This window comes from Candoia aspera, chromosome 4 (assembly GCF_035149785.1).
Source record: "Candoia aspera isolate rCanAsp1 chromosome 4, rCanAsp1.hap2, whole genome shotgun sequence".
Taxonomy (NCBI): domain Eukaryota; kingdom Metazoa; phylum Chordata; class Lepidosauria; order Squamata; family Boidae; genus Candoia; species Candoia aspera.
The window spans coordinates 19,598,737-19,621,529 of NC_086156.1; the positions used below are offsets into that span (position 1 = coordinate 19,598,737).

Consider the following 22,793-nt stretch of genomic DNA (forward strand, 5'->3'; position numbering starts at 1 on the left):
AATTTATATCTTCTTTTTCCTGCATAAATTCCTTTAAAAAAAAGATCATATAGAAGAGCTGAAAGATACTGTCTAAAATGTAACCCTTTGTCCTAAATTACATTGTCCTTTCTAGTTTCTAAATATACTTAACAAGAAAATAGACAGATATTAAACAGGCTAATCCAAGACTGCTGGCAAAGCTTTACTTAGGAATGTTTGACAACTGTTAGCATTTATGCTGTAGAGACAAGCATAGGGATGTTACTCCTCCCTTAAAAGTCAACCAATATGAGCATTTTCTTTTAATGTCTACATTACAACAGCAGTAACTGGCCAAGAAATTATAATCCTAATTAGCATTTATATTGATGCTAGAATTTCAAAGAGGTAAGGTAGTTCCATTCTCATCCTTATGTCTTTGTTTACAGAAACTAAAATGTATGAACATTACAGACAAGAGGATCAGAAGATAGGGCGGACTTTGGGAACTTCAACTGTGCCTACTCTTTTACTTTTTGCTAGCAATCCAACATTACTTTGCACCATTTTTTCAATATCCATGTGCATTGTCCTGGCAGTTCTTACAATATTGTAAGGCGGGGAGCATTATTCTCATTTTTAGAGAGAGGTTATATTTGAACCAAGAATGTCCCCATTCACAGCCATTATGTTCCATTTGCTTCTCTTAAATCTGATACATGCTATTCATGTTTATTTGCTTACAAAGGAGGCAAGACCCATGATCTATTCTTTGTGTTGGGTTTCATAACGTAAATACTTCCTAAAATATTAAGAACTCTCTTACCTGAATTGTGTCTTGCTATATAGCCAAGGGCCCAGGATGCAGCTTCCTTCACCCCAGGATCAAAATCTTCTAAGCAAATTACCAGGGTATCCAGTGCTCCACAATCCACTATTGCCTGGGCAAGCTGAGGAGAATGCTTCCCAACTGCTCGTAATACAAATGCAGCCGCTTTCTTATAAAAACGCTACCGAAATACAGAGGAAGTTAGAATAAATTGCAATTATTTGACCAAGGAGTCTTATGACTGAAAAGAAATGAATCAATTAAATGCTTTTACAGATATTTGTTTATTTAACATACTTATATGCCACCTGTTGTGCAATGCATCTCCATAGCATACAACATTAACAGTACATTTGATTACAATAAAAAACAATAGGTTAGCCCAAAATATAAAAATCCAATTGCTTTGGTACCATCCCTTGATCTTCCAATGCCAAACTAAATAAAAATGTTTTTATAATGTGCCTAAACGGCAGCAAAGTCAGAAGAGGGTTTATGTTGAAGGGGAGGGTATTCCAGGAATGGATACCACACCAACAACAAAAAAGGCCTCCTACCTGGTTGATGTCAAAGAAAGATCTATAGAACAGGATGCAGTCAGGAAGGCCTCTGATACTTGCAATGGTCAAGCAGATGTACATGGAAAAATTTCACTCTCTCAGGAATCCGGATCCCAAGTTGTTTAAAGCTTTACAGAATACTGTAATAGCAAAGCCTTAAACCTGGTCTGGCAGCAAATTGCCAGTGTAAATCTTTCAAACTGATATTATGAACAAATAGAATAATTTTAGTAATAGAATAATTTTGCCACTGCACTTTGCATAAACTGTAGCTTCTATACAAAAGGACAGGCTCACATTGAATAATATAACCCAACAATACAATATTCAAGACATGAGGTTACTAATGCATGAATCAATGGCTAAGCTATCTTTGTCTGCCATGCATACACAAAATAGTGGGAGTGAAATCTTTCCTCTCCTTTACATTAGGTATCAAGTTTAATTTATAGGATCTATTACACATCGTTCATTATAGTGTGTTCCTCAGATGAGCAGGTATACTTTGTAATAATATAGGAGGAAGTCATCAAGACTAGGAGTGAAATCTTACTCCTGCAGCATTTTTATATGAAGAGTTTAAAGAATGGCAGCAACTACAATCAGGGTACAGGAGATGGTCCTCCAAGGAAAGATTGTGGGAATTGGTCTTGTGAAAAAAAACCTGAACGGGTATCTGCTGAAAGACCAATCCCTGTTCTCTGTCACCCAAGAATACATGATTTCAAATAATGCACTTTGGTCAGAGGAAACAAAGAGTCCCATTAACCATTAGGAGAAATTTCCTAATAGTAAGAAGAGTTCAAAGGTAGAATCAATCATCCAGAGAGGGCTCTCCTTCACTGAATCAATCCAAACAGAGGCTAGAAAGTAATTTGTTGTGCCTACTTTAAGTTGGATTTCTGCATAGGGCAGGGGCTGGTTCAATGGTCTTAATGAATCTTTTCAACTTTTGTGTTTAAAAGTGATGGATGGACATCATCTAGCTTCCCATAACAGCCAGGTAAAACTTTTTCAATTCTTCACTCTTGGCTTCAATGTGCTGATGGATTGAGCACTGCAATTAATTTATCCAAGGAGAATCCTCTGTGATCACATTTGTCCTTGGTAATTTCTGGTGGATGTACTGTATCTGCAGTATGACAAAGATTATCAGAAGTCTGTCTTTCATGTGATGAAGGATTTCTGGCCAGAAAGTTCTGCAAGGAAGAGTAGGAAATATTCCAAAGCAAGGAGGGGTAGGAAACATTCCAAAGCAAGAATGGAAAAATTCCCAGCTGATTACAAGAAAAAGTTGGCTGTTTTTTCTGCCAACAGAGTAGTTGCAAAGTAGTGAGTGAAAGGGTAACCAAACTTCTACACCTACCACACTGTACACACTTTTTTCTTATTTTGAAGCTGCATATAAATACTTGATATGCATTCAAATTTGCATAAAGGTGTTGTGTTTAACATTATACTACATGGAGAGTTTACCAGCTTCTATTCAGTTAGAATTCCACTGAAACATAATTTGACCAGGGCTGCCTAACTTTTGCAGGCAACTGTATACGTGGGGGGAGAGGGGGATCAGCTTCTTCACCACACAAAAGGGTAGGTCAGTAGACAGATGAGTGAAACAAAAAATATTCTTAGCTGTCTTTGCATTAGATTGGAAATGTAAGTGTTAGATGTAAAAATGTTCTATCACTTAGATGCAAGCATACTGAAAAGGTAAAGATAATTATGAATTCACTTGAGCAGTGTTTCCTGATCTAGTTGCTCCCAAATGTATTGGACTTCAAGTCCTGTAATTTCCAGTCAGTAAAGCCAAAAATTATGCTGGCTGAGAATTATGAAGGTGAAATTCAATACAACTGAAGGGTACAAGTCTTGGAAAAGTTGTATTCAAGTGACTGTGAAGATGGAAGCAGGAAATAGCATTTTTTGCAGATTTCATAGGATCTATTACACATCGTTCATTATAGTGTATTCCTTAGATGAGCAGGTATACTTTGTAATAATATAGGAGGAAGTCATCAAGACTAGGAATGAAATGCATGCATGTTTCACACACAAATATACAGCTGTATACATATACGTATATAATTATTCCTTAGTAAAACAAAAGAATCCCAGAGGATCATGCAAAGTTCATGGCATAAATTTGATCTAAACAAGCATCTAATTTTTAAAAAATGATGGAAAAAATCTTCAAAGAGCAGTTTATGAGTTGGGGCTTAAAGACAGAAAAACGCAACCATTGTTATTTCCTAAGCATCAATACCACCATAAAACTTGACTGTATGTATTTATATCTACTCAAAGAAAAATAATTTAAAAGCAGTAATAGCATATGCTTATATGTGCGAGCAAAGCATGCATATTACTTTCAGATAGTTATGTTTTAAGCAGGAGGTCATATTTTGAAGGATTTTTTAATATCAATGGATGAAATCCTCTGGAATGTTAGCCTATGTAATCTCCATTCATTTCACCGGTGCATGAGGAGCTAAATTCCTAATAGATCATTATCTGTTATTATTCAAAATCATTTAATTCTGAAATAAAATACACCAATATTAACCAACCTAATGGCTTACACTTTTGAATCAACAAGCTTCAGAGCCAATGGTGTAGATGTAAACCGGTCCTGATTTTTTCATAATTGCCACTCCTTTGTCAGATTTTATGATCTTTCTAATACAAATAATGTTTCCACCAGAACAGGAACAGCTGGCCTAAACATGAATTCTTAAATTTATGTTTTCAGTCTTAGTTACTACCCTTTTACAGAATCACTAATCTAAATAGCAAGCTGAAGACAGAAATTCACCATTGGTCAGAATTTTTGAATAACCCAGGGCAAGGATGAGGATTCTTAAACAAAGGAAACTGCAGAGCTGGAGAACTCAAAATCAGAAACATAAAGGAATTATTACAAAAACAGGACTAAAATGTATTAAAAAATACTAGCAGGAACAGGAAAGATAGCATTCAAATGAGGGATAGTTTTTTGTATTCTTAGTTCCAAAGAAAGGTATTACTCCATTGGGGGGAATGCTTCTCTATACATGTGCATTTGCAACAATCAGGTTTGGAACTGCCCCCCACTCCACCCCACACCGTGCTCTCACCATGGAACTTTTTAGCAGTTCTGGTATGTTGAACCAAGAATTTTGCAGGGTTGATCCTGAAGCTGGAAGACAGGCAGTTTCTCATTGTTAGGTACTCTTACCTCATTCCATCTGCTCAGTTCTTCCTGCTGACGTCAAGGTACCACCATTTTATTTTATTTTTTTAAATTACCTTTTTTTTCCTCACCATAAAAATAAGACCAACAAAGTAATAACAAAGATGAAAAGGTGGGACATTAGCTGGATGCCAATTTTTGCATGTCTCCTTTGGTCAGCTGGAAGAAACATTGGCTGGGTGGCTGAGAGGGAATACTGAGTGTTGCAAGGGTAGTACAAAGATGTTTCTGAAGATTTGAGGAATGGAACTGATGGCTAAGTGGAAGCAATCTTAGTAAAAACAAAACAAAACACCACAACTTTTGTCCCACAACTTTTGACTCCAAAGTGGTATCCCCTGTGCAATAAAAAAGTTCAGAATCCCTCTTCGGGGGGAGATGGGCGGTAGTATAAGTTTGAGAAATAAATAAATAAGAAAGAAATTTCCATTTAAAGCAAAAGAGTGCTAGAATAAGCAGCTTTCCACCTCTGTTGCATGTTAAGCAAGAGAAGATGGTTGATATGGGAAGAAAATAGATGAAAGGAAAATGAAATGAACCAGAGGTAGAAGAATCCATCCATGGCTGTTTCACATACTTCTTTAGGGTGAAGCCCATGATGGAACAATTGTTAACAGGCCCTTAATACCTTCTTCCTGCCAAATGACTCTTTTATGAAGAAGTGGCCAGAGGTCTTCCCAAATATGGTAATACAGGGCAAGACTAGCCCTAGCAAGTCAATGCAATGTCACATCCTATGAACGCCATTCAGTGTTTCATGGTACAGAGGAACAGAGACTATTAATCAATTAGATTATATAATAAGAAGGCATTACATGTATATAACACACACATTATATTTGTTATTTCAGTGCCTTATATAGACTCTCGTGCCTTGTAGACTCTTATAATATAGAAGGTCTTATGATCTTTATGTTATAAGACAAGCTTTATGCATGGTTCACAACTCACTGTAGTCACTTAGTCACATAATATCTCTAATCATTTCATTTATACAGCAAACTTTTTCACACCATTATATCATTTAATAGTTCAGGAAATAAAACTACAAATAACCTCTTTAGTAATTAAGAGGTCTTCTAAAAATGATTTAATTAAATCACAATAATACTTTTTATCAAGAAACATTCCATCTATGGTGCAGCAATGACAACACATGCATCTAAAGAATGATTAAAAAGCTAATCAAGGCAGAAGATTTAACTCTGACAGAGAAGAAGCACTTAAGACTGTGATTATGCCTTACATTTTGTTCAGCCAGTGAATACACAAGCTGGGGGAGAATGTCACCTTTAACTACAGCTTCTGCCAGGTCATCGTTGTAATTGGCAAGTCTCCCAAGGGCCAAAGCAGCTGTCTGTTGAATATTTGGCACCACATCCAATAGGAGTGGCCTCAACAGAGCCATTACACCTGAGTAATAAGAGAAAGCCCATATGGTAATTAGAGGAACAAGAAAAATGTTGTTTTTGAAAGACAAAATATAACAATCTTAAAATTAAGGAATTCTGAAAGTATATCTAAGTTGTATATTACCAATCAGAGACATTTTATGGCTACTGGATCTTACATTTCCAATGTAGTACTGTGACACAAAAATATCACTATGTCTGTAACCTGCCAAATTTAAATATAAAAATAGCAATCAGGTAAAAAGAACAAAATGGGGGGGCACAGTAGGTTTTAATTCAAAGCTTTAAAAAAATAAGTCTCCACTGCTCCACTAAAGCTGCCCTGTTCCAAATCCCAGAAGATACTTCCTTGAAACAGGGACTCTCAGTTCTGGATAAGTATGGGTTTCTAGCCCTCATGGTTCTGAAAGGCCTTTGGGGCATCAGGGCCAAAGAGAGGGGTGAGGCACAACTTCCTGGCGTTACAGATTCATTGCACTGTAAAATTCTTTTCTCCTCTTCAGGGTTATAAAGATATAGGAAGGAAAACAATAATAACAATAGCAGACATAATTTTTATATGCTTAAAAACATCACTTACACACATTTGCAATGATATTATATTAATCTGGTTATCTAATCTTACAATAAAATTGCTGGCAAGCATAGCAGAACCTTTGGCTTTTTTTTTTAAACTCCTGTGGCATCTTCAAATTATCCTGTAAACAAAACTCCACATTTTTATTCATACAAGGAGCATAGGACTGGAAGGAATTGCTGCTTCTGTAGAGTTTTACTCCAATAGAAATAGTCAATCCTACTCCAATATAGTTTTTCTTAATGGTTTTCACTCTAAATAGGTTTGCCACTGTAAGTTATAAACATCATTTTCTTTCATATGGGGACAGTGGCTTATTAGTCCCAGAGAATTTATACCTATTATTGCTGTTTCTTTCCATTAAACCCAGTTTAAACATTCTAAGAAATATGGAGAAAACATACAAAAATATATGCGCATGTTTCATCTGCATAAAGATCATACGTTTCTGGTTCCCTTGTATAAACCTGGGGTACCTTGGCATGTTATTTATTTTCTTTTTAGCACTGAATATAAACAGCCCTGAACAAACAATTAAAAATAAACATAGCCTATGCCAAGTTCTTCAAAGTTGATAAAACTTAAGCCATTTTTTAACCAATAAAAATACATTTTCAACACAAATATACAGGGTATTCTGCTTGCAGTCCTTTAGTGGCCAGTGATTCATTTCTAAAAAGGGATGAGCCGACTCTAATTGCTTCCTATGAATCACATTTTGGTTGACAATAACTAGTCATCTCCCTTAACTTGTAACATGGTTGGAGTTACTTGTGAAAAAGGAGGACAATTAGACCTCATATGTACAACCTGCTACACGCAGAGTCTTGCTTTAATTGGTTTTGTGGCTAAAGCATCCAGCACACCACTGTCAGAAGCAGAATGTTTATTTCATTGGTTCTTTATTTAATTTATTATATATTCATTTATATCCTTTCCCCAAATCCAGCTTCTCCCACATTTTCTTTTGAGATTACCCAATTTTAAGTACAGACCTTGGTTTTCAGTTTTAAAAATTTATCCATGCCGTAGAACCAAAAAGCCAACGATTAACAAACAAAAACATACAGATCAAGCATATCCCATACAATGCATAGATAATAAAATTAGAAAACAGTGGGAAAATACAAGCATAAAATTCAGTAAAAGCCAAGAAATGGTTAAAGCTTAGAGTCACTTCCCTTTAGTATTTTGATAACAAAAGTAATTCAAATTGCAAAAACAGAAAAGCATTTTTTAAAAAGTAATGGATGATTTAATGAATATTTTAAAAACATTATCACTACCTTTATTATTCCAAAAATATTTATGACAGACGTCCATTAAGTGTAATTATATTAATTAGCTTAATGAGAGATTAATCATTAAAAAGTACTTAATTAGACAGACTTAGTTAATATAAGAATCATAAAAAGAGAATAGCAGTCAATACATATCATTGTGATATAAATAGCATTCTAAAAACAAGTTCTTTAAAAGCAAAGGAGATTTAATCATATAGAAATATATGCAAATATGTTAACAAGGAAATGCAAAAGAACTTTCCCTTGGATTTCAAATCTTACATATATGTTATATCTGAGTTATCAGGAAATGGCTTTTGCAATCTATAACCTTTTGGGTAGCAACTACAAGGAAATCTTTTGTTTATGTTTAATGAATTGAATAGACCTTATTTCAGTCACGGTATTTAAGGATAGTACCATTCACTCCATTTGTGCTGAGTCAAAACTAGACAACAGTGCAGACTCTCTGCAAAAGAGTCAGCAAGAAAATGTGTTCTGGAGCTAAGTGAAACTCGCCAGAGAGACTACTCAAATTACTCAGTACCAGCTTTCAGCCACTTTCAGTTACGTTTATTAAAAAAAAATCCCTGTCAAACAGAGAAAATGACTTATAGATAAGGAAAGAACAAATGTGTGTACAGGCCTGAATGCTAGATGCGTAATGAAGCATTGTAGTATTTATTAATAATAAAGGATTGGCTGTGAAGGTCCTTTTTCCACAGCAAAGCCAGGGCATTCTGCAGGATGGATTTTCCTCTCGCTCACTCCAGAAGGAGGGCTAGACACAGCTTCCTGTAGGAGAGAGCTCCATTCCCAGTTCTGGCCTTGCCTTGTTCCAGACAGCATGCAAAACCCCTGGCACTGCCAACTGCTCTCACAACCAGGATTCCCTTAAATGCTATCTTTATTTTTATTTATTTTATATACTTCCTTCTTCCCCACTTTTTTAACTTAGCTTTTAATGAAGTTTATTCCCCTGCCATAATATGGAAACTTGAGGATGCACAATGTAATATTACTCTACTGCGTATCATATTCACATAACTTGGCAATATGTAATACAAACAATAAAAATAGATGCATCCATGTAACCTATTCAATACTCATAATTAAAACTGCATCATAAATCACCAAATGTCAAGAAAAGTAAAAAAGTTTCCAATATGCAGCTCTGTTGTAAGAAGTCAGGACATGTTTTATTTGAGAAGGAGAGTGTCTTTCAGAAAGTAGGCACTACAACAGAAAATACCATCTTTTGGATTAATGCCAGAGGAAAACAATTATGTTGATCTGCAGGAGATTCAGGAAAAAGAAAAAAGAAAATACTTCCACAAAATATGTGGAATTCACTACTTTGCTATTTCTTGAAGTATTAAATGCTTGGAGGTGAGATCTATCAAATTCAATAGACATAAAAGCTAAATAGGACTTTTATTTACCAAGATAGATTCTTTTTTAATGCTAAATGCTGAGAACCATCAACACTCCTTCATCTCCAGTTTGTAAACATCTGACTTCTTACTACCAGAAACAAAACACTGATCTGATCCAGCAAGGTAATTCTTAGTGCTTCAATTCTGCATCCTACACAGCAAGTAACATGGAATTTTTGCATTGCAACTACAGCTCTACATCAGTTGAAATCCCCATTGTCTAATTAACTGCACATATTTTGTGGGCATGAATGCAATTTAAAACCATAGCAGTAATCCTCTGATGAGCTGTTTCACATCCCTCCCACTGATGACTTCTGAAACCCCTCTTATAATCTTCCACACCTACTAGTGTGTCCCAGCTGCATTGTCAAAGCTGTCAGATTTCCACAGGAAGGATATATATGCCATTTGGCCTTGTCCATCCCTACATCCCTTGAAATGATTGCTCATATATTAGACATCCCATTTGATCATGGTATTATTATAAATTGCAGCCACAAATTTGACACATGCCATTTCATGGGCTACACACAGAGGGCAACATGACATACAAGCATCAGAGATGGGATATGCATAGACATTCTAATATTTTTAGTGCCTTTTATTAAGAATATGTAGCCTTCCTCAGTTTTCATCTTAATGGAACTAAAATGAGAAACAGAAAATAATCCTAGGATGCATCCCAGTTCATTTTTGGTCCTTATAATTTAACTAAAACTGAAGTATTTTTAAGATTAGACAGCTAAACAAATGCTATGTTTACATGACACATTTACCCTTAACCTGAATGATGGTTTATTCAGTTAATCCAGTTTTCTGTCATGGCTAGCTTAGCTTGTTGTGAAAACACAGCCTTAGAATTCTGGTTGTAGAAATTCCATAAGAATTAAAACTTCAAATCATAAAACTTCAGTATAACCTAGAGTTACTTTAGTAACTGAAGCAGTATAAATAAATAGTTTCATATTTATATTTATTCTTTTCAAAGGATAGAGCACAAAGTGCAGAAGTTTGCACACAGAAGCCATATTGTTTATGATCACTGAAATCCCCACCACGTAATACACAACCTCACAATCCTGAGCCTTTTGAAAAATCGTCACTGTAATAAGCAAATACTTAATGAAAATGTAGTAGAAGACCAACTTTCTCTACTGTCTGCATATGCTTAATAACTCTTTAAAACATTCCTTAAGTGTATGTATCAAAGAAATTTAAGAGGTAAAACTTCCTTGTTATTGAGATGATAAAACCCTATTTTAGAGCTGCTATCTATAGTAATCCTGTTTTTATTGCAATTACAGAAACTCTGAAGTTAGTGATCTCGACCCTTATGGTTTTCTCTGATACTTACGGAACAAAGAAAATGGATGAAAAACTGCTTCTCCCTTCACATCCTGAACTTCTCCATCACATTGATGGCCTAATTTTATTTTCCAACAAATAACTAAAAGTCTGCCATTTGTTCCTATGGCAGATAATAAAATACTGCATTTGAGAACGATGTTACAGCAAGGACAAAACTCACCTAATTACTGTGCTATTTGATAGCCCCAAAACTAGGTTTAGGGTCATCTAGGAGGAAAAGAAACTCCAACCTTGATCATGCATTACACTAAGCATAGCTTGCTTAACCACAGTATAAGAATATGCTATAACTGCCTGGGCTCATACTCAGGATAAGCCAGGAATTATGGTTTACAAGCCAAAATGGCTGAGGGTCACACAGCACTCTAAGTCAAAAACAAGCAAAATGACTTATAGTTCAGCTTGGAGTGAAAATGCAATATTTGTCTTTTTTTGTCACAGCCCTGCTTCCAGGTTTGTGATGGAACTCATTACTACCATCTTGGGCCAAGTTTTAAGTTTTAGTTGAAATGAAGAAGCAGGAAAGAGGGGGCCAAGAGAATAAATATGAGGCGGGGGTGTTAAAGAGAAATTGAATCTCTCCATCCCATATACATCCATCAGACTCAGCCTTCAGTAATCTTATGCCATCAGGGCTGTAATGTACAATCCCTGTGATCCTGTGGCTTCCACAGCTGGAGGCTTCTGAAATCTCTCAGCAACTGAAAGGCGATACAAAGACTGTGTTAACTGTATTGGGTCCTAAGATAAATTAAATGCAAGCAAGGATATACCACCTGAATCATACCAGCAAAACGATGACGACTAGTTCACAAGGAATACTTAACCTGCCCTCAAAAGCATTTTATCCAAACTCTGGCCACCAGCTGTCCATAATCCTACATACTGAAAGCAAACCACCAGGGCTGAAACTGTCACAAAAAACACAGACATTCATATGAGTCAAAGGTTAAAAAACAGTAAATGCAACAACAGACTTGGTACACAAATCACAGCTAGGCAGAAATAAAATTGTGATGGACAAATTCCTTGCTAAAATCTCAGCAACGCTTCCATCTGTGAAAAAGCTTCCCCTGCTCCCACCTTTCCACCACCCATATCTAGGGCCTAGGTATGAATTCAGAGCCCAGTAGCTGCAACCTTTTGTCAGGCGCTGGAATATCACTCTTAGAGAGAGGAGGAAAGCACATTAACACAGCTGTGAGGAAGAGCCTTCTGCCTACCCTTCATATGGCAGGAAAGTATGTTGATTGAAAAAGCATCCCCCCCCAAGACTAAATTCACCTCAGCAAGAGACTGGCAGTGCCGCTACCCTCACAGAATGTAACCTGGGGCAATTTCAGGATGGCAATTGGTGACATCCCTTCCCCACCCCCCATGGAAAATCAAACACTAGTCCCTGTCAGGAACATGTGGTGAGTGGGGCTGGGGGATTCCACGCACTTTCTGCCTCTGCATCCACAAGCCCACATGTGCTCTAGCTACTCAGCTGGAACATTTTCTGAGTTTGTTTTTTGACAGTTCAGGAGCAATATTTATTTATTTACTGCCACAAATATATCAATCAATCGGTCTCCTGGAAGACTGGTAAGTTAATATTCCCTTGACAAAAATAGCCTGTACTTTTCAAAGCTGCTACACTGAAAGCCCACACAAAGCTGTCCCAGGGCATCACCCCTTTCTTGTCTCTGCTTTGGTGCTGAACTGTTTGTTTTAGCAGCCTCATGGCTGGCTTACCCTGGCTCACCCCTATACAGATAGTCCTCATTTTAGTGGCTGCCTCATTTAGCAGCCATTTGCAGTTACAAAGGTGATGAAAAAGTAACTTTACAACCAATCCTCACATTTATGACCTTTGCAGGTCTGTAAAGCAAAGGGAAACTGAAGTAAGATCATAAGGACAGTTGTGGTTTTACTTAGCAACCACTTCACTTAATGACTGAGTTGCCAGTCCCAATTGTAGTTGCTAAACTAGGGCTGCCTGTACTTTAGCCATCCACTTGGCCATCACCCAATTCCTGCACCATCAGCCTGATGGTCTCCTAGCAGAGACCTTCCACAAGCTGATGCCAATTCACCCAGCCTTTTTGCACCATCTGGCCTGGCCTCAATGGCACCACAAGAGGGGGCCCACTCATGATAAATTTTTATTTCCACCACTGCCCCAAATCTCTGTTCCAGCCAGTCTTGGTGCTTTACTAGAAGAACTGCTCAGAACCAATCTAGAAACCCTTTGTAACAAGTCATATTCTGTGTGGTGCTGAACACTCGGCATCCAAAACTGCAATTCTTCAATCCTGAACCAGAGACTGAAGATCACGTACTGTAATGGTTTTTAAACTTTCTAGCCATAGGGGTGAGAACTTGAAAAAACAACTCTGTGATTTCCAGCCCCCAGAAGAAGATAATTGCCACAAAGGAAGTAACCACTTATTCATAATGGAGGGCCACCATCCAAATGCTATCGGGCCTTTATTTTTGAGTACCAATGGGAATATCAGCCTCCTGGAAGACCTCCATTCCACCAAGTCAATAGCCCAGTGTCCAAACCACAAAAAGAAATAGACAGTGCCAGTGAGGTGCCTAGTCTGGGAGTCACTGCACAAATGGCCATAGACACACAGAGCCTAGCAGCCAGATGGAAAGGGGAGGTCTATAACACATCTGTTACACCAAGTGTACCCAACAGATCACTGACTTCCAAAGGCTGCTCCTCCTAGAACATATGGGAGGTTGTGTGCTGAGATACCACAGGAAACACTACTTTCATGATGAGGTACTTTAGATTGACTTCAGATAGCCTCAGCAGCAAACTGGCACCAAGAGGAGACTATGTTGTGAGTACATGTTCTCAGCAACCAGCGGGGCATCTTCATGCTGCAAAGCAGAACATGTGAATGAACTGAGAGAAAGAATACATGTGAGGACATTCTGGTGAGTTTTCAAACTAAAGTAATTCTCTGCTGTTGAATGTAGTGCTTCTTCCATAACAAGACCCATTGCTTTGAAGACTGCCTGTCCACCCTTATCAGTTGCATGCGTTAAGGAGTTTGCTGGCCTGACCTCCTTTACTCCAGCATTATGACAGTTGAAACCGTACTGCTTAATTTTTTTTCAGTGCTACAAACGAAGGAAACTGGAACACACTTTTCTTCATGTTCCCAAATGGCTCGCTTTGATAAGTTACTACAGCAAAGCAACAAAGGCCTTGTAATGTCTTAAAGCCTAACCAATGTATTATAGCTTCACCTTCCATAGACTGCCTCAAATACACGAAGCATTAGCACGAGAGAGGGGAATTATATACTGTATTGTATACACCTAGAGTATTTGTGTGAGAATGCAGGGGAGATAACAGAAAAAGGACAAATCACAAGGAAGTGAAATTTAGGAGGGGAAACAAAAGTAAATATCTACAGATGGCTATTCACAAAGTAAAATTGCCAAAATCGTAATTTTGAAGGGGGGGGGGGTTGGTGGCTTTTAGTTGCCACAATATGCTTTGAGTTTAGGGTTGTTACTTATCTATCTTTCTCAGGATATTGCAAGATGCCTAGACTGAAAAAGAGGGAAAAATGATAATCTAGAACATGAAAGCTTAAACCCAAAAGAGAGACCTCTGCATGAGTTTTCATCTACTGCAAAAGTACAGTGTTCTTCCTAAGTGCAATGACAATGGGTGACTTACGTGATTCTATTTTTATCTTCAAAAATGCTTTTAGTACCATAATATAGTGGCTCTGAATAATATAAACACAGTGAACATTCAGACGTGGGAACAGAATGTTATGCTAGCCTCAACACAAAACAAACTGTGCTCTTGTACTGGTTTATTTTTACAGTGCACTGTTTATTTTATTTATTTATATCCTATTTTATTTTTTATAAATATCTCAAGGTGGCAAACATACCTAATACTCCTTCCTCCTCCTCTTTTCCCCACAACAATCCTGTGAGGTGGGTTGGGCTGAGAGACAGGTACTGGCCCAAGGTCACCCAGCCGGCTTTCATGCCTAAGGCGAGACTAGAACTCACAGTCTCCTGGTTTCTAGGCCGAAGCCTTAACCACTAGACCAGCCTCTCTCAATTTTTTGACCCTGGAGGAACCCTTGAAATATTTTTCAGGCCTCGGGGAAGCCCTTCACATTCAGGCTCAAATATAGAAGTTACAAAATTATTATACTGTTTTATGTGTAGGTCTGTATATATGCATTAACAGTGTTCATAAACTGAAAATAAAGAATGAAACTTACCTCTTTAATGTGAAGTTGACTGAATTTGAAATAATTTTTTAAATAAACTGTGATCTCCCAGGGAACCCCTAGTGACCTCTTGTGGAACCCTAGGGCTGCACAGAACCCTGGTTGAGAAACCCTGAGCTAGACCAAACTGTTCCTGGAATGTTTAAATTTGGAACTGAGTATGAATCTTTATACAAGCTAAATGGCTACAACAACCTGTAAAGACAACAGCAAGCCTAACAAGAATTTCTTCATTTGTAAAACTACAAATACAAATATATACACAAGAGGAATAAACATCCAAACCTCAAATAGTGCAGTGAGGACTATGTATATTCAGTGGATATGGAAATCTAATGGATTGCTAGGAAGGAACACCAGAAAGTCAGATGGAAATGTAATAAAAAGAATATTGTACAAGAGGCCATGACTGGCAGACTGGAACCCAAAATAAGAACATTTCATATTGCAATATTTTGTTTGAGTCCTAAAAACATGTCCTGAAAAATATGTAGTTTATATTAACAATAGGAATTAGGTTGCCATGCAAACACACTCATGATGCATAGAGGTATGCACATCTAAAAGCACCTATGAAATCTTTTCTGCCTGTGTGTCTGGCTCCCGATTTTTAAAATATATCTATATTATATGAAGTGTAAACCTAGGCATCTGCAGCTCACCATGATGGTGCAGCATGCATTGTGACATTGCATTTAAATCTGAAAGGGGTAGAGTTTGCATTCCAATACATTTCATCATCCTTGAATGTAAATGCTTGTAGCTAACATTTTATAAGTAAGTTACTGAGAAGATCAACAATGACAACTTTTGCAAGTATTATTTTGGTAGCATCGTCCTAACACTTCTTTTAATCTGGCATCCTCTGGAGGTATTCCACTGCAACTCCCGGAAGTCCCACCCAGCATATCTTTTTGGCATCTGGAATCAACTGTAATCTTAAGTGTATAAAATTGATTACCTAGTTTATTCAACTGCAGCAGTTTCTTTACTGTCCTTACCCAAAAGGAGTATTACTTCTTCTACATTTTTTGTCTAATTTATAATTTGTTCAGTTTACCAGCAATCTATTGAAGCCTGCTAACTGTTTTGACAACAAAACCCTACCTGTAGCAATGAAAGGATTTATTGAATCCCCCCCTTTTTTTGTGTGTCAGGAGCACCTACCAAGGCACTACTATATTGAAAGGATTTGCTGGTGACATCACTGTTGCCCTGGGGACGCCTGAGGGGGCTCCTTTTATGTCCCTGTTATTTTCCCACCAAAGTGGTACCTATTCATCTACTTGCATTTGCATGCTTTCGAACTGCTAGGTTAGCAGGAGCTGGGACAAGTTGACGGGAGCTCACTCCGTCATGCGGCTCATGCTCTCGGGTTTCAAACTGCCAAGCTGCTGACCTTAATGGTCCTCTGACTCAGCGTCTTAACCACTGAGCCACCACGGCCCCCTATCAAACCCAGAACAGATTATCATACAGGGCCTATGTGACTTCATCCAGTACAATGAAGAATGTGTATATACAATGGATCATAGCCATTCTTTATTCCAGCTCAGCATACATTTCTACAAAACTTGCAAGAAGAGATACCATCACTCCATCTCTCCCAACCTGACCACTTATAAAATTCCTGATCAGTGATTATGGTTTGTGGGGCTGGTAATTGTCTAGATAGCAGATTTGTGTTGATCCAACTATGAGATCAACTAAAGAAATGAAAAATGATACTTTTTAATAGGAGCAGTAAAAGGATTAATATCACCAAGCAAATACATATACTAATACCACTATCAGAATTAGCATAAGAACATATAGTACTATATTTTATAGTGCTGTGAGTTGTGTCCAGAATGATTGGAATCCTTTACTACTTACCTGGGAGTTCACCTCATTGAAGTCAGAGAGATTTGCATTTGAGTAGACATGAACCGGATTGTAACTAGATCCAACTGAAATCGACATAAAAGATTACCTATAAAGGTCCAATTGCTTTTAATGCAACTCATATGCAATTTAGCATGGATCCAACATTGTAATTTTAAGGCAAATTCTGTTGATATGAACAAGTATTTTCCCCCATTCCAGAGCACTTTCTGATAAATGTCACTGCTTTAGGACATTTCACATCCTTCTTATATTGTCAAAAAAATAAAGGATAAAGTCATCCATGCTTTGTTTCTATAACTGTAGGATTTCAGTTGTTACATCTTGCTGTTAGGCCTATACTTCTGACTAAAAATGCATAAGAGCTGCTTCAGGACAAGCTTAAAATGAAACTCCATATTAAAAGAAGCTTTGTAATTATAAATTTCATTGTCCTTTAAAATCATATTAGGATAACTGGTTTCCTCATGGGAAGGAAGGGAGGGAGGGAGGACCAAATCTTGGAGCACAAATCACTAGACCAATCTTATATGCAATCTTGTTAAAATTAACTGAGATTTTACAAAGATACAGTTAAACTACTCTCCTTCTCCCAAACATTTTCATATTCAGGCACTTTTAAAGTTTATTCTCTTCTTAAGGAAGAGGGTTCGATCAAATGAAATTATTTTTCAATAGTTCTTCAGCAGTTGATATATAGTACAAGACAACTTCAGTTGCTGTGTCTGATCACTAAGTCTGACCTGCTTGGAGGGATATAAAAATAATCGTAAGAAAAAGAAATCAAAGCCCTTGTTAGTTTTTCCCAATATCACAAACTGTACCCTTGAAAACACAATATATGTATCTATTTGTTAACTATTAGAAAACATATTGTAGAGCTCCTGAATTGGAAAAGAGATGTTTGTACATTAATAAATTAAGATAGTAGAGAGTATCCAAATATGGGTGTTCGTTCAAAAATAATCCACTTAATTCAATGAGACTTATTTTTTCCATGTGTAAACATCCACAGGATTACCACCTACGAAAGTAATCCTGCATATCCTCACTAGTATACTCTTTAATATCTTCATGATTGAAATCTAGAACTAGTAATATTAAAATAAATCATCCGTAGACTTTCTATAACCTCTAATAACCAAGTGTAGGACCTACATATAACATGTGCAATTAAAAATAATGTCTTTTCATCATCTTTTCATTTAATCTTCACTGCTTTGGAAAAAGTCCAATTTTTAATAATTATATTGTATATTTGAAAGAATCCCCAAACAAATATGGTTTCTTAGTTGTTTCAGATTGAAGCATAATTTCTCAGATTAATAGTTTCACTACAGCTTGAATTATTTTTTTTACATTAAAATATTTTATTGGTAAACTATAACAACTGGAAGGTATGATAAAGTACAACCAAAAATATAATATTGCTAATATAATCAAAAATAATATACAAAATAGTAATTAATTGAGTGACATTTAAAGAAATTAGAGATATACCAATAAGGTATTAATATAGAAATAGCTCAAGTAACATGTTATTAAATCTAACCAGATTATATATCTTCCCCTTCCAACAGAAGTTTCTTTCAGAAAATCTGAGCATTGGACAGCGAATTGCTGCTCACTTCTATTCTGTCTTTCATCATCTAAAATGGATCCACACTATCTTTAAATAACAGTTTATTTGTGTAGTTGTAGGAAGCAAATATACAAGAGGACTGTAATACATATTTATTTATTTATTTTCTATCCTGCCTTTATTATTTTTATAAATAACTCAAGGCAGCAAACATACCTAATACTCCTTCCTCCTCCTATTTTCTCCACAACAACAACCCTGTGAGGTGAGTTGGGCTGAGAGTGAGTGACTGGCCCAAGGTCATTTATCTTTGCCCTTTTTTTTTGCTATTTTATACCACACAGAATTCAAACGAACTGAACAGCTTGTAATGGAGTTAAAGAAAAACAAAAAATAAAACACTTTGGTAGTGTTGTTTCTATTTGTTTACCTGCATTTTGGAGGGTCTCTATATTTTGGGGCCTAGTAGCAAGTTCTGCAACAGTCTGGACAAATTGTGTTCGGGCTCTTTGATATTGCTCAAAGACTACGAAGAGGAAGGAAAGCAGAATAAATACATTTCAGTGACACCATTCCATAAAAAAAAACTTTAGAAGCACATCCACCAAAAAAAAAGACACACTATATGTGTCTCCTTTTATTATGATCTATGCATGAAAAACAGTGACAAACTTCAGATGGTTAAATGTTGCTGGAAAAGAGGAGAGTATTATGACACCTTAAAACTGAAAAATAAATGATAGCATAGGCTGTGGTGGGCAAGAGGAAACAAGATATAGTATTTCCTTTTTATAATCAGATACCTATACCTTACAATAATATGCTCTAGTAATGGAAGTCAAGGAGCACAGTAATAAAATTTGACTGAGATTAAATATAATGAAGATCTAACTAGATCTACAGCAACCAGACTTAGAACAGACAAAAGCTTCTGCCTTTTAGGATCATCTGTCAACCATAAATAAACCAGCAACCAAGAAATAACACTGCAGACTTAATAAGGCTGCATTACTATACAGCCCTTGGAAAAGATATTCAGATGCCAGGGTATGTCAAAACCTACAAAGAACAAAACTGTGCAATGGTTTTCCCTGGGACAGTCTATAGAAGCAAAAATTGGACTTCAAAGAAGCAGGGCAGAACATTAATGCTTTTGAACTTTTTGTTGGAGAAGACTCCTGCAGACAGCCAAGAAACCAAACAAATGGATCACAGAACAAACTGAGCCAGAGTTTTCACTAAGGTACACATGACCAAGCTCCAAGCTCCAATTATCATATCTTGGACACATTATGCAAAGACCTAGCTCTCCTGAATAGTCCATAATGCTAAGAAAGGTGGAAGGAAAGAAGACAACCAGCAGCAAGGTGGATGCACCCTTGGAAGATCTGAAGGACCAGGTTTGGACACAGATCATCCTGGAGAAGACCTATCTATGCGGTTGCTAAGAGTCAACAGTGATGGCAAGTAATAGATATATGTATACATATATTCACACATATATACATGAACTATTAATATAATATAATATAATATAATATAATATAATATAATATAATATAATATAATATAATATAATATAATATAATGACATATAGTGTTTAAAACCTTTGGGTGAGGACCATAAAAATCTAGAAAATGCCTCTTAGATGCCTCTATAATTTGCTCCCAAATTATAATTTTTAGTGTGCTAGAAGTGGAAGAGTCAACACCAACTTGACTGCACATAATCAATCCATCAGAAGTGAAAGATGATTGGAGAGTTATATATATTAAGTATAATTTCCTAAAACCATATTTAGCTTTTGTCGTCCTAACCTTTTTGAGGGCAGCCACCCAGGACACCACCTGGCCTGGAAACACATGGCGCACCTCTGAAGTACCATGCCCACCGACACACACACTTTTCAGGGTATTATAACTCACTCTTTTTACAAGAACCTGTGAAATCAGGGAGTCCAGCCCACAAACGCTCCGCTTATAAATACCTTGCAGGACCTGCCTCTGACTCATCCTTCTTGCTGGGAGTCCCCGCAAATCTGGGTTGGGGTGGCGTCTTTTAGAGGCCCTTCGCCACGGTCCCTCCCCGCGCCTCTTTCCTCCTGAGATGTGGGCAGCGGCAGCGGCCCCGGCCCAAACTTCGACGCGGCTCCCGCAGCCAACCGCCCTCTCCTTGTCCTCGGGGCCTTTTCAGTTTGGGCTGCGGTGTGTATCCTTCTCCTTGGTAACCAAACGGAAGCAGGCGCCATCAAAGGGGCGGGAGAGAGGCTGCGGCCTGCGCCTCATTGTGACATCGCGCCACCGCGCACAGGTTCTGCCCGTCGGCTGCGCCTGGGGCCGGGCCCCGTCCGAGAGACGCACGCGGGGCGGTCGGGGCTCGATGCAACGGCAGCGGCAACTCCGAATCCTCGGTCCTTCGCCGCGCGCTTCCCCGCTGCTTGGAGGCGCCGCGCTCCCGGCTTGCCTGCCGCGCTCCCTTCTTAAGTCGAAGCTCTAGATGCGGTGAGGGCAGCTCCTTGAAAGTTAACCCAGCTACTTTCGGAGTAAGTCCCGGAGGAAGCAAGCGCTCTGCTGCTGAAGTAATCAGCCCGAGAGGCTCCATCCCGCTCGTAGGCGTGCCCAGCATCCTCCTGGCTCTGGACTCGACAATTAAGTCCTTCTGAGTTCCGTGTAACTCCGCTTCCCGCAAAGCCGACGTTTAAAAGGAGCAATGCCTTGCGGAGTGTTTGGGCAAGTAATTCTTCCACGAGAGGGTTTAATGAAAAGCAGCGCTTTACACCATCAGGCGGATACCCTCCATCTTCGCTTTAAGTGTTCACTAAGGCGGCTGCGGTCCCCATATCCAAGGGCAACTGAGTTCGACCTGCCTGCCTTCTAATAGACCGGCATAGGCTTGCACTGTGCCGTCGCTTTCTGCCCAGTGGAGATTTTACCACCCTTAAATTCTTAATTCTCAAGTTTCACTAAGGTGTTCTTTTGTTCATTAGCTTCTATCTTCTCCTTCCTCTTGGAGCTGAAGGAGGTGCTACCCCCTTGCTCCAGTGTTCTCACAGCACCAGCCCTAAAAGGTCGCTTGGGCTGAGAGTGACTGGTCCCAAATCACCCACTCCTGCTCAACAACTTTGCCACTGCACCACGCTAGCTTAGCATGACCCTCCATCCCTGCACTTAGCTTTGATAAGCTGCTATTCTCTAAAGTGGCAGGAAAATAAAAAATAGGCAACTCAATGTCCCCCTCCTCCCGCCCAACCAGAACTCCTTAATTCTCAGCAACCCTTCTAGTGCTTAGTGAATGAAAATCAGGAGTTTAGTAGCACCTTTTGTTCAGATTTTGGCTACCACAGACTAACACATCTCTCTTCCTACAATCTTAGTGAAGGAAGCTCAGATAATAGTTCTTCCCTTATTTGCAGTGTATGCAGAGATAATTACAAATGCATTTTGAATAGAGATCGATTGGTACTTGGACTCATTTTCCAGGGTCAGACTGGACGGGAAGATTCCTTGCAATTCTTTCTCACCTCACTGTCTTTGAAGCCAATAAACCTTAATAATAAATTAAAAATAAATGAAGAGATGTGCCTTTTGGTTTTAGCCAAGAACTGAAATCTCGCACATTGGTTTTTCTTCTGGGTTGATCTAAACAAAAACAAAAGCTTCCTTTTGCATTGTGTATTAACAAGAGCATGTTTACCTACAATATGCCTTGCAAATTCCCTTGTGCCCTTACCATACACATCAGGAGTCAGCCAAGAGCCACATCACACATTTCAAAATTCCTGGTGTCGAGAGAAAGCATGCAGTGTCAAGTCTGACTAATCTTCCCACTGCAGTGTGAACTTATTTCCTTTGTCCAGATCAAAATTTCTGGCAGTCAAGTGAGCTGTTCTCTAACTCAACTCTCAGAAAAGCTGGCTGGGGAATTCTGGGAGTTCAAGTCCACACATCTTCAAGTTGCCAAGGTTGAGGAACACTGCTCTAACTGGACTGGATCTGTGGGGTTCTAACTCAGACTCGCAGGGCTGGGGGAACTGGGTTGAGTAGGTTAGGGTCCAACTCTACAGGAAAGAAAGGAACAGGCAGTGTAAATTTCCCCCCACTGTAGGTTCCCCATCCTGAAGCTACTGAAAGTCTTCAGGTTTCATCTGCAGCTCCTGGAATTCCAAATCCATTCCTAGTATATGCCAGTTATGTTGGTGTAGGCAAGCAAGACACTGGCTCAGAATACCCAAACAAATTAACATCCTGGTCCCACTTTAAAACAACTGATCAATAACTGTGATTTGAGTGGCTTTCCATTCTTTTCCCCATCCCTCTATGGTCTCCCAGTTAGTAGCAGTACTAGTAGTGGTATTTTTTCTTGTGCTTATGGCAAGATCTAAAGTTGTGACTTACTTTAGTTGG

The 22,793-nt window shown here is 38.1% G+C and overlaps 1 protein-coding gene across 1 annotated transcript in view; it reads right to left on the reverse strand.

Moving 5' to 3' along the window:
- The window catches only part of SPAG6 (sperm associated antigen 6), a 47,207-nt gene extending 26,345 nt beyond the window's left edge, over positions 1-20,862 (reverse strand). Inside the window, exons 1-4 of the mRNA XM_063303529.1 lie at positions 20,378-20,862; positions 18,820-18,915; positions 5,829-5,995; positions 788-971 (exon numbers count right to left, since the gene is read on the reverse strand). Coding sequence (XP_063159599.1) covers positions 788-971; positions 5,829-5,995; positions 18,820-18,915; positions 20,378-20,402 — 472 coding nt within the window. The 5' untranslated portion in view covers positions 20,403-20,862. The remainder of the gene's footprint in view (positions 1-787; positions 972-5,828; positions 5,996-18,819; positions 18,916-20,377) is intronic.
- Positions 20,863-22,793: the final 1,931 nt, after the last annotated feature.